The 13,678-nt window shown below is 39.7% G+C and overlaps 1 protein-coding gene across 3 annotated transcripts in view; it reads left to right on the forward strand.

Annotated features, from left to right (window-relative positions):
- LOC127659021 (tetraspanin-18-like) overlaps window positions 1-13,678 on the forward strand; it is a 67,097-nt gene that overhangs the window by 39,769 nt on the left and 13,650 nt on the right. For 2 of the 3 annotated variants that reach the window (XM_052148635.1, XM_052148653.1), the window contains exon 2: window positions 924-997. Coding sequence is in view for 1 of the 3 variants with exons in the window: in XM_052148644.1 (XP_052004604.1) it covers window positions 1,004-1,006 (3 nt within the window). In the remaining 2 variants the exon portion in view is untranslated. Of the gene's footprint in view, window positions 1-923; window positions 1,007-13,678 lie in introns of all 3 variants that reach the window. The other variant, XM_052148644.1, reaches the window with a different exon arrangement.

A 13,678-nucleotide genomic window follows, 5' to 3' on the forward strand; every position in this document is an offset into this window, starting at 1 on the left:
ATGTGACTTTAAATTATTAATTTAAATTTAGTACAGTGGCCACCACAGTTACACCGGTGAAGATACTTTTTACATGTTTACTTATGTTTTTGACTTCTGAGTATTTTATAATATTGCTGTAGTTTCAATGTTACCTAAGTGTGTGCACGCTGCTGTTTTCTCCTTTCTTTTGCCCCAGTCACTTTCCATTGTTCTTTTAGTAAATAGTCTGTACAAGTTACTACAAGGTAGTTCCCCATGAAATGTATAATCATCTCAAGTTGTTTATAATGTAGCGATTTCATAGCACAGTATGTACATATTAATTTGTTTAGCATGTAACCATCTCTTTATTATAAATTTACTGCTCAAGAAACTATTAAGGAAAGTTATTTTTTTTTAATTGGTATATTGCATATTTCTGCTAAATATTTTCATGTGTAATAAAGTATATTTTATCCCCATCATTATTGAATCCTTGTATTATGTTTTTAGTTTACGGTTTTATTTTATGCAGTGCATAGATGTACATAACTTGCATTATCGACTTAGGATTTACAATATAATATAAAAATAAAAGTCTTCCAACTCTTGAGAAATTCCTCTTTCTGTGAGTGTACATATTTTTCTATCATATTAGTAAACAATAGTTTCAAGGTCACTGGTCAGACTATTGTCAGGCTGTCCCAGCTGGATGCTTTAGTTTCAATAGAGAGGATCCGAGCAGACCTCTAGCGATTCACACTAAAAAGGCAAGCAAGATGGTTGCAAGCATACTCCAAACAATTGGTGTGGTTCAAGAGAGCTGAGAGTTTAGGGAATAACTGTTTTGTATGAGATCTCAATAAAAGGGTTTGCATGATATTTATAGGTAACATGTGATTCAAAAGAGTGTGTCGTATGAAAGAATGATCATCTTCATTTTATGCATATTTTATCCACAGCCTCAGAGAGGAAGTGTGAAACAGACTTCTGAAAGTGTCACGTTGCCATCAGCTGGAAGGGAGACCATTTACAGGTACATATGGTATGGTGATTTTTGATCATTTGTAATCATGCCATCAAACTCTGGTGGCCCTTTGTCACAAGGTTCAACATTTTCAGCATGAAAACTAACATACATTTGTTTCTTTTCACCTCACATTTAAACCTGGAAATGCAACCTGCTTGTTTATAACAAACCACTAATGATATACAACTACAAATCTAAGCATTAGTCAATGTTCTTATTCATAAAACCTTCTTCCATCCATCCATCCATCCATCCATCTTCAACCGCTTATCCGAAGTCGGGTCGCGGTGGCAGCTGCTCCAGCAGGGGGCCCCAAACTTCCCAATCCCGAGCCACATTAACCAACTCTGACTGGGGGACCCCGAGGCGTTCCCAGGCCAGTGTGGAGATGTAATCTCTCCACCTAGTCCTGGGTCTTCCCCGAGGCCTCCTCCCAGCTGGACGTGCCTGAAACACCTCCCTAGGGAGGCGGCCAGGGGGCATCCTTACCAGATGCCCAAACTACCTCAACTGACTCCTTTCAATGCAAAGGAGCAGCGGCTCTACTCCGAGCTCCTCACGGATGACTGAGCTCCTCACCCTATCTCTAAGGGAGAAGCCCGCCACCCTTCTGAGGAAGCCCATTTCGGCCGCTTGTACTCGCGACCTAGTTCTTTCGGTCATGACCCAACCTTCATGACCATAGGTGAGGGTAGGAACAAAAATTGACCGGTAGATCGAGAGCTTTGCCTTTCGGCTCAGCTCTCTTTTCGTGACAACGGTGCGATAGAGCGAGTGCAATACCGCCCCCGCATCCCATTTCTCTGGATCTTCTTTGAGATGTTTCTACACTTTGAGCCCACCTGTGGCTAATTCAATTGATTGGATAAGATTTGGAAAATCACACACCTGTCTATATAAGGTCTCACAGCTGCGTATCAGAGCAAAAACCAAACCATGAGGTCAAAGGAACTCCCTGCAGAGCTCAGAGACAGGATTGTGTTGAGGTACAGGTCTGGGGAAGGCTACAAACATTTTTTTGGCTACATTGAATGATCCCAAGAGCAAAATTCTTAAATGGAAGAAGTTTGTAACAACCAGGACTCTTCCTAGAGCTGGCCGCCCAGCCAAACTGAGCAATCAGGGGAGAAGTTCCTAGGTAAGAGATGTGACCAAGAACCTGATGGTCACTCTGGTTCAGCTCCAGAGATCATGTGTGGAGATGGGAGAAACTTGCAGAAAGACAACCGTCACTGCAACACTCCACCAATCTGGTCTGATGAAACAAATATTGAACTGTTTGGCCTCAATTCCAAGTGTGATGTCTGGAGGAAACCAGGCACCACTCATCACCAGCAAAAACCATCCCAACAGTGATGCGTGGTGGTAGCATGATGCTGTGGGGGTGTTTTTCAGTGGCAGGGACTGGGGGACTGTTCAAGGTTGAAGGAAAGCTGAATGTATGACATATTTTCAAAAATATGAACCGATATTGTATCAGTAAAAACCTGTATATGTGATGTAACCATTGTAAGGATGCAAAGACATATGTATGTAAAATGCTCCGCCAACATACAGAGGAGGAAGCGGATGCTCATTATGTGTGATGCAGTCATTAAGAAAAAGATCATTATGGCTAATTACATGAAGGCTCCTATGTTATTGAATTATCTTGCTTTACAAATGTATGTTTTCTAGAAATAAATGTTTTTTGTTGCTACGTTTCCACCAATAGAAAAAATTCAGAGACCCTAAAGAGATAATGGTGTAGAGCTGAAGTAATGTAGGAAGCTATTTCATTGGCTGAAGATAAAGAATTTGAGCAATTTATGTTCTCCGAAGAGATAACCGAAATGTATAAAGCTAGATGGAAGGAACTAGGAAGTCAGAACAGACAGCTGGCCTTCTCAGGTTTATTGGTTGCTCAAACGTCCACCTTTGATATCTGGAACCCCTGACTCAGAGTTTTCCTTCAAAGAGGGAAAGAATCGTCAACAATTTTCCACAACAAATGCAGCAAAATACAAAGATCTCCTTAATGAAAACCTGGTCTAGAGTGCTCAGGACCTCAGACTGGTCAGAAGGTTCACCTTCCAACAGGTCAATGACCCCAAGCACACAGCCAAGACAACACAAGAGTGGCTTGGGGACAACTTTGTGAATGTTCTTGAGTGGCCCAAAATGACTTGAAAATGGCTGTCCAACGATGGTCCCTATCCAGCTGGACAGAGCTTGAGTGGATCTGCAGATAAGAATGACAGAAAATCCCCAAATCCAAGTGTGCAAAGCTTGTCGCATCATACCCAAAAAGATTTGAGGCTGTAATCGCTGCCAAAGGTGCTTCAATTAAGCACTGAGTTAAGGGTATGAATGCTTATGTTTATGTTTTTTTTTAATTTAAATTCATTTGCAAAGTTATCAAAAATCTGGCTTTGCTTTGTCATTTCACCTATCAGCAACTTCCACACTGAAAAAAAATATAGTTCTCATAGTGAGTATGACTTCTTCTACATCCAGCAGATCTCAGAATGAAAAAAAAGAAAAGAAAATTTACTTCTGAATTTTCATGTCAGAAAATGGTGCCATTTTCTATTGTTAACACTTGTTTTGTCTAGATCGTTTCCCTTCCTTCCTTTTGTAAGTGCAAGAGCCTGAACTTTCCACCAGTATACTAGTTTTTCTTAGACAAGAGTCTCACTCTAATGTGTTTTTGAACTGTGTTCTCCTCTATTGCTTCATTTTGCTATTGTTACTATTTAGAGCAGATAAAGGGTTTTTGTGCAAGAGGGTTTCGTGCTGCCTCCATTTTTATAGCTGTACTCCCTAATGGGGGTTTTATACGGTATATCAATACTTTTCCCACCAGCTCTTTTTTCCTGTCTCGAATGAGTCTGGCTTGTTAGTGCTATTTATCAAACCATATCACAACAAAGCGTTAACAGACATCTGATATAACTAATGCGGAAGATTTTCCACCACTTCATGGATTTCTTTCCTGCAAAGGATGTAAATTCAGTTTTCACAGCAGCAGTGTTGCCGAAATGGGGACACTGCTAAAATAACCATGAAATTCCATTCTCCTAAATTTCAAGACAAACATCCCTATTTGAATCTAGGGAACGCACCGTCTCCTGACATGTTCAGTTTATTCTCAGCATGTCATCGAATGTTCTAGATGTATCCTGGATGGCAGATGTGTTCCTAAGCTGCTCTCAGAATGTGACTGGTGTCCTCCAGAGACAGAGAAACAGCCTTGCTCAGTATCTAACAGATTAGCCAGATCTCAAAAACACTCCAGTATCAGCACTCTGTTGCCCTTCAAATCGAACCACCCAGAGGATGTTAATGTTCGTGCCCTTTTCCTTTTGCATGGTTTTGAGACTTGTTATTCTCACCTAAAAAAATTTGCTTGATGTGGTAACATCTAAACTAACTGGTTTTATTCAAGTCAGAACAAGGCAAATTAGGTTAGATCAAGTAGAACTAGGTCCTTAAGGTACAAATAGCAGGTTACCACTTATTTCAGTCAAGCTGCTCTCAATGAATCCCTTTTTCTTCTGTGTATTTGGTATGAGCTTAAAAATGGCAAGCCTTATCTCCAAGGAGAGGTAGTGAAAAGATGGTGTAGCAACTAATCAAAGATCGATCCTCAGCCTAAATGCATCGACTGCCTTTAGCACTGGTGTAAATGTCTCTCTTGGCTAGATTGAGGTGCTGACATAATTAGATACACAGGCATCTCTCTACAGAAATATCATCCTCAGCTACCACATGCTCTAGAATGCAGAGGCTTTGCATGATTGAAAGTGTTGGGCTGCAAAGGGAAAGGGAAATCATAAATAATAGCAATGTTTACTGATACACACTCTGAAAATGTCAGGCCATTTTAATGTGTTATAGCATGCATTAAAAAATGCTCTCATGAAAATCAAGTGACCAGATTGTATCGAAATGTATTGCCTTTAAGTGATACTTCAGATTTATATACTTCTTTCAGAAACAGGGGAACATTCATTGACTGACTGGTTCTGCCTCAGAGTGTGGTTCATTAATACAGAGGTTATGATGTATGTGCTGATGCCACATTAGATTGTAGCTCAGACAAAGGGCTTCAGTAACTGTCTAAAAAGGTGAGCTGCATGTCCTATAAATTCACTTTATGTGGCTGCTTATCATTCTGCTCACCTCATGCAGCAGCCATTGGTTTCTGCTCTTTAATATGGATCTTTCCCCCAACACAGTTTTTTTTTTATATCTTCCATCAATTGAGAGCCATGAAAAACAATGCATTTTAAATCAGATATAGCATAAATGTATTTAATACCATGCCATGAATTTATTTGATTTCATTTGTATGAAGTTATTAATCAGTGCAGTGACTAATCATCAAAGGCAATAGCCATTTGACAATTGTCTAAGTCTTGGGTGCTTGGATAAGAAGATTTTGAAAAGAAAGACAGTGCTTTCCAGAGGACAACATACAATCTTTACTTGGTCAGTCGCAATGCAGGGATTCATGCCAAACATATTAACGTAAAAACTTTGTTTCGTGAAGGGGACTATTAAAAAGTTTAAAAATCTATGGCATGTTGTTTGATATGTATGATATGCAGGGTTGGGGAGTAACGAAAAACATGTAATGGGATTACGTATTTAAAATATAAGTAACTTTATTCCACAACACTTACAATTTAAATAAGTGGTAATTAGAATAGTTACATTCTATTAGTATTTTGATTACTGAAGAGATTACTTTGCATTTTATTGTAACTTCTTTCATTTAATATTTAGTCCTTTTGATGATGATATAATTGATGTGATCCAAAGAGCATTTGAACAGCGGTGAAACACTTTCTTATGAAGTGTTACATTCATCTGAGCAGACAGAGAAGTAAGTTTGAAGTAAGTTTGGAGTAGAACAAATAGAAATGAACCTTTTGTAAATTAAGTTAAGTTAAAATGCTATTTCTAGACATTTTACATGCACATGTTACCAGGCACAATCATATTTTTGTTTATCAAGAAAATTCACATTAGATTTTTTCTAGTATGACCTTTGATATTAGGGCAAAAATCATATTCTTGATAATAATTTCTGTATTTCTTTCTTGTAAAAATATCTAAAAATCTTTAAAACAATATCATTTTGATTGATCCTGTTTTAGAAACCTGTTTTAGTTTTTATGTGTGTATTTTTAACATGGGTATTTTGTCTTACTGTACTGGCAGAGTTTTTATAGTCAAGTCAAATAAATTCTTGAATTCTAGAACACAGTACTGACCTTGTAATCTAACGGAATACGTTACAAATTACATTTTGCAGCATGTATTCTGTAATCTGTAGTGGAATACATTTTAAAAGTAACCCTCCCAACCCTGATTATATATTTTTTAATATGCAGTAATTTCCACTGTTAATGTGGATTTGTAAAGGTGATTTTTAACTTTATGTCTACTTAAAGAAGATTACAAACATTTAAATTAGGCTAAAGCTTTCACATACTGTATATCTCTTTAATTTGTTATGCAAAAATTTGATTTATTTCTGGAATAAAGTAACTGGAGTTGTAACAAACTGGCTCTGGCATGTCAGAATTCTACCTCAAGTACAGTTTTGTTTTAATAAGTTTTCAAAAAACACAAGAATATAAAGTGACCAACATAAAAGCAACAAACAATGGAAGACCAAGACAAGGGCTGTGTTTGAAACCTAAATCAGCTGCCTTGCTGTCCAGTAATTTAATTACTTTTAGTAATTTTTTTTAGCAACGTTTAGTATGACGGGGCCTGTTAGTATGAAGAAAACACATTTTTCTCCATGAATTGCATCCTAATTCAATATATTGCAGTAGTTTACATGGTTCACACTGCTATTCTTATTTCTCTGAGCTTCACATTGATTTGCTGCCAAAATGGGGTATTGCAATACGTGTAACAGTGAATCATAGAAAAATGTCAGAGGCAATAATTAAGTGTGACAGACCTACGATAGCTGGATTTCAGCAGAAGCAGTCAGTAGGTGTGAAATTCCCTACCAAATTCAAGTTTTTTTTTAGTCAGATGAGAAAAATTTCAACTTTTAAGTGTGTAAAGTTGGAAAGGATGAGAATTATTCAACCAGAAACATATGGCAATTTGCCTAAAGACATACACCATTTTAATGTGGCAGTGCCTAATGTTAAAGGCACTGTATGCGATTTTAGTACACACACAAACACACTACAGACTTTTGTGTTGGAGCAGATGTAGGGGGTAGCATTTCTTCGTCTGACCATGCGCGTTTCACGGGAGCAGGACACCATACCGACCCTTATACAAGTATATATGGGCTGCCCCATGGAGCTCTAAAATACCTGGAGAGAGCTATCCATTATCCGAGACTAACCCATTTATCTCTATGGCTGTGCTCAGCTAGCACAGGGTTCCGTGGGAGCTTGCGAAATGGAGGCTGCCATCTTTGCTCATGGGTGCTCTGCTCTGGGATCGGGTGTCACGTGATTATCACTCATCAATAGGAATAGATAGGGGAAAATATAAATCGATTTCACACATTAAAGAGCCCTTCAAAAACAATCCGTCACCAGATGAAGATGTACTATAATGAAATGTGATCAGTTAGATTGAAATGAGTCTTTGAAAAAAAGATATATATTTTGTCATAAAACATGGCTACTTTTGAATGGCTATCTATGGAGAAACATGCTTTTTGCCATCGGTGGTATAATTCCACCAGGTTCTAACAGGGACTATTCCTGACCTCCTGGGCTGCCCTGTGAAACTAAACATTGATTGACAAGCAGAAAGTCTTCTGATTGGCTAAACAAATTATCTGACGGTGCCCCGCTGAAATCTTTACCCCCGCTGTTTACCGAGCCTAGGGCTGTTACAGAGACATAGATACAGATATTTCATGGCACCTATTTCAGTGATATCTGACTGGTAATATAGGTGTTTTCTGCATGTTATTTAATAAACGATGAACTTATAGCACCTTTCATGTTTGTTGAGCAGTTTGAAATTGTTAATGAAATAACTTACCAAGTCAAGTCAGTTCCATAGTGCTGTATTTGTAAATCGCTTTTCACAACACATATTTTTTTAAAGTAGCTTTACAGAAAATTGTGTCCGGTGGGTGTGCCAAAAATTACTGTGGCAAGGAAGAAACTCTATAAAATATCAGACTGATCTCATTGTGAATTTGGTGACATTAGATAAAAATGTATCTTGCTGAAATCAATATTTATACAGCTGCCCCCAGTAGCAGAAGCTGGAAGTGTTGTTGATTGAATTGGCACACATGAGCTTCAGTTTCCGGATGAAATGTCCACAAAGTGGCACCAAAAGTAAGTTGTATTTTTAGTTGTAAATGAGTCCAACCGTTAACATAAGCCTACCAAAAAATATTTAGATTTTATAGTGAAAAAGCAACCTCCGAATCATGCTGACTTTTTGTTTATTTGAACACGATTACTTCCTGGTTTCCATGGGACCAGAACCTGTATCTCAGAGGTTGCTTGCACAAGGACTATCAGTAGCACCATACGGAAATTAAATCACATTGGTATTGATGCAAAAATTTCTGATGCGAGCTTGTGCTTGTCAGTAATTCAGCAAAATGGGGTTGATTTCAGGGTACATGAACATTTGGAAGCAACATGTTGTTCCCCTTCTTGTACCCCGTTCGACGTTGTGTTGATGTAGTGACACTAGTGTCACTCTTGGGAGACCCAAAATACCTTCAAATCTCCACTCCCCTGGACATACATGTATAGAAGGAGAAGGAATGCCCACTCTCATTCAGATTTTTTCTTTGGAGCCGAATGGTTGTATATCAACGAGCTGAATACTACTGCTGTTCCATTCACATCTGAAAGAAGCGTGTGCTGTTGGATATTACATTCCAGCAGCTTTCTCTCCTTCTGCACGATTAGTGCAAAGTACACCCCTGGGTGTTTTGACAAAAGAGTATATATTTCTGAAAAGAGTATAATTTCCTCTATTAGAGCTACACATTGACGTGAATATCTTTTTAAAGATGCCTTTTCGTCTTTGTGTGATTCCTGGATGCGGTCATTATCTCTCCGCCTCCGACAGCCACGGGAGCTGCCTCACGTGTCTGGGCACGATCACACTGAGACAGTGTTCGTGGATGGTTTGAGTTCTCATTGCGAGGACATGACCATGGCAACTTTACGATCATGGCTTTCCTTCTGAGGGAAAGCCACTTCAGCCTCCCCCCTCACTGCGCCTTCTAACCACGGGTATGAGGCCGGCCCGGCTGGCACTGGAGGCGATTTGGGGAGTTCAATGGATGCGGTCTTGTCGGGTAAATACCCGCGGACCTCCCGTTCCCCAGCATGCTCGTTTGCCCCCGTTGAGTTCTGAGATGAGACCAGCTTGCCTCATGGCCAGCTTAACATCTGTTTCGGGGCTCGCGATCAGGAGTTCTCGATCGCTGCATCGGAAAGCGCACTGGCGATGTCAGACGCCGAGGACTCGACTGGGCTGCCACCTTCAGGTTTGTCTACCCAGTCTGAGGACGACGCAGAGCTGACTGCTATGCTTGCCTGGGCCGCCACGAGTATTGGGTTGTACTGGATCCCTCCGTCCTCCCCTGAGCCCTTGCGGCTAGATGATTGGTTCCTGGGTTCAGGGCGCCACTCACGCCCCCCCCTTCCCTTTCTTCCCGGAAGTGCATGACACCTTTTGGGGGGCACATTTTGCTGCCCGTAACCGACTTCCAGGTTCATCAGCTCTCACTACACTCGACGGTAGGGTGGCACACGGGTACATGGAGGTCCCTCAGGTGGATTAGGCAGTCGCAGTGCACCTATGCCTGCAAAACTGTGCCACCTGGCAGGATCTTCCGGTGCTCCCCTCCAGGGCCTGTAGGACTACGTTGTCTCTGCCGACCAAAGCCTACAGTGCTGCTGGATAGGCCGCCTCCGACCCAGAAGGCTCCTATGCGCCCCTGAGATGGACGACCCAGGGAGAGAGATGTCCGCTATGGAGCTGGTACCCAGACCACTCCTTCCTCCGGTGGAGGGCCAGAAGGTATATCTCTTGTTTCCTTTTGTGTTTCCTCACTCATTGGGTCACATAATCTGTGTTCACGTCCTCCGTTGTCACAACCGCCAGACACCGAGCACTCGCAGGACCACACCTACGGCCAGCCGGTTGTGACGAGTCTTGAGGACAGCCCAAGAGGAGTAACGGCAAGTTACAACAAATATAATAGCAGCGTAAATTAAATCGGCAAGCAGAAAAGCTATGAGCAGTACGTAGTTATTTGCATAATTGATTCTACTGAAAAGCTTTACTGGGAGCAGAAAGTAAGTCATGAACAATATTACTTTGTGGTTATTCGAGACTTCGCGGATTACTTTGGATTTACATTTAAAGGATAGCCGTAACAGTGCTTATCAAAGCATAGGGCTTTTCACTTTTTTCTTTTAGCTTTTTAATCTGGGGAAGGAATTAAAACAATGCAGATATAAAGATGCAACAAACTCATATAGAGGGAAAATATGAGTAATTAATCTGCAAAGATCTACACTTTAAGAGGGATGTTTATATTTTCATATATATATATATATATATATATATATATATATATATATATATATATATATATATATATATAATGTATATGTACATATTCTGGCCAACTTTGTTTTCATTAATTTTATTAGATAAACATTTACGTATAGTTAAGTGGGCTTTAAATGAAATTAAGCATTGTAATCAGTGTCCTGCTTTGTGTTCTTCATCTAACTATTTAAAAAAATCATTTTATGATCTGTATAGCTATACATATATAATATATTTATATTATACTTGTTGTTTCTACAATCTCAAATTAACTAAGGCAATAGTTTATTTGAACTTCTAGAAAAAAGTTGAAAAGTGATTACCGGTAAGGTCTTTAAAAACTTTTGAAGAAATGCTGACGAAGAAAAAATAGAATTTTTTAAGAAATTTTAACCTAACATCTGTATTTGTCTGAGCTATAAAGTACTTTCAGTGCTTTCTATAAAAAATCCACTCACACATTTACAGTGGTTTTATATGTTTTAAAGTTATGACTGGTGGAGCCCATTGACAAGACCGTCAATAGAAATAAAAACATTTTCAACACCAAAATTTAAATTGAGTTAGAAATTTTTATAAATTAGCTGGTGTGGTGTGGAGTGTTGCGGGCAGGGGTTTGGTGGGCCGCTCTGGGCCTGAAAGTCCAGGGCCACTTCTTAGTCCCAGTCTGCCCCTGGCTGTACCACCCAGTTGGAGGCCACCTCATGATGGATGAGGTCAATGTAAATTCTATGTTTGCCAGAGCTATGTGAAAACACTTCATTTGTATGCTGCGCTTCCTCCAGGCAGCTGTGACAGGTTGATTTTTTTTTCTGTAAGAGGTAGATGTAGTACAGGTGAAACTCGAAAAATTAGAATATCGTGCAAAAGTTCATTCATTTCAGTAATTCAACTTAAAAGGTGAAACTAATATATTATATAGACTCATTACAAGCAAAGTAAGATATTTCAAGCCTTTATTTGATATAATTTTGATGATTATGGCTTACAGCTTATGAAAACCCCAAATTCAGAATCTCAGAAAATTAGAATATTGTGAAAAGGTTCAGTATTGTAGGCTCAAAGTGTCACACTCTAATCAGCTAAACACCTGCAAAGGGTTCCTGAGCCTTTAAATGGTCTCTCAGTCTGGTTCAGTTGAATTCACAATCATGGGGAAGACTACTGACCTGACAGTTGTGCAGAAAACCATCATTGACACCCTCCACAAGGAGGGAAAGCCTCAAAAGGTAATTGCAAAAGAAGTTGGATGTTCTCAAAGTGCTGTATCAAAGCACATTAATAGAAAGTTAAGTGGAAGGGAAACGTGTGGAAGAAAAAAGGTGCACAAGCAGCAGGGATGACCATAGCCTGGAGAGGATTGTCAGGAAAAGGCCATTCAAATGTGTGGGGAGCTTCACAAGGAGTGGACTGAGGCTGGAGTTACTGCATCAAGAGCCACCACACACAGACGGGTCCTGGATATGGGCTTCAAATGTCAAACGTCTTACCTGGGCTAAAGAAAAAAAGAACTGGTCTGTTGCTCAGTGGTCCAAAATCCTCTTTTCTGATGAGAGCAAATTTTGCATCTCATTTGGAAACCAAGGTCCCAGAGTCTGGAGGAAGAATGGAGAGGCACACAATCCAAGATGCTTGAAGTCCAGTGTGAAGTTTCCACAGTCTGTGTTGGTTTGGGGAGCCATGTCATCTGCTGGTGTTGGTCCACTGTGCTTTATTAAGTCCAGAGTCAACGCAGCCGTCTACCGGGACATTTTAGAGCATTTCATGCTTCCATCAGCAGACAAGCTTTATGGAGATGCTGACTTCATTTTCCAGCAGGACTTGGCACCTGCCCACACTGCCAAAAGTACCAAAACCTGGTGTCTGGAATATGGTATTACTGTGCTTGATTGGCCAGCAAACTCGCCTGACCTGAACCCCATAGAGAATCTATGGGGCATTGCCAAGAGAAAGATGAGAGACATGAGACGAAACAATGCAGAAGAGCTGAAGGCCGCTATTGAAGCATCTTGGTCTTCCATAACACCTCAGCAGTGCCACAGGCTGATAGCATCCATGCCATGCCGCATTGAGGCAGTAATTAATGCAAAAGGGGCCCAAACCAAGTACTGAGTACATATGCATGATTATACTTTTCAGAGGGCCGACATTTCTGTATTTAAAATCCTTTTTTTTTATTGATTTCATGTAATATTCTAATTTTCTGAGATTCTGAATTTGGGTTTTTCATAAGCTGTAAGCCATAATCATCAAAATTATATCAAATAAAGGCTTGAAATATCTTATTTTGCTTGTAATGAGTCTATATAATATATTAGTTTCACCTTTTAAGTTGAATTACTGAAATTAATGAACTTTTGCAGTTTCACCTGTATGCTGTTGGTTCTGTAGCTCATTTCTGTCTTACTATCGCCTCAGTCAATGACTCTCATCAACTACTCCAACAGTGAAGTGTTTTTCCTCCTCTCCAGTTTAAGAGGTCCCTTCTAAGCTTGAAAAACAGATTTTTGGAGTCCTGTTTTTGAGTTTAGTGTACAGCGAGTAACTATTCCCTAGACTGTGGAGTCAGATATTTAGATATTTGAAGAGTTTTAAGAGAGGGTCAAATTCAAAAAGGCCCCAATAGAGACCCTGGAGGTTTAATCAAAGCAGCAGTGATGACCAAAGTAAATAAATTATATAGAGTGGAAAGATACAAACAGCAACGAAGCTCAGAATTTGTTCAGGGCCCTTTAATTTAAGATAAGCATGTAATAAAACTCACTTTGGTAATTAATGTAATGAGGTTCATAGACCTTAGTTAAAAAAGGCAGATATGGCTCTCTGGCCATGGCCTTGAGACTGAAGTGATGAGTTGTCTGAGGCTAATGGCCTTAATGGGATTGATCACCCAAAAATAAACATTCTATCATTTACTGAATTTAATGTTGTTCCAAACCTGTATGTGACTTTGTTTTCGTCTGTGGAACACACAAAGAGATATTAGGCAATTTGTTAGTTTAAGTCACCATTCGTTTTTATTGCATCTTCACAGTGAATGGTGACTGAGGCTGTCATTCTACCTGACATCTCCTTTTGTGTTTCATGGAAGAAAGAATGTCATACAGGTTTGGAACA

Source organism: Xyrauchen texanus, chromosome 2, assembly GCF_025860055.1.
Source record: "Xyrauchen texanus isolate HMW12.3.18 chromosome 2, RBS_HiC_50CHRs, whole genome shotgun sequence".
NCBI lineage: Eukaryota > Metazoa > Chordata > Actinopteri > Cypriniformes > Catostomidae > Xyrauchen > Xyrauchen texanus.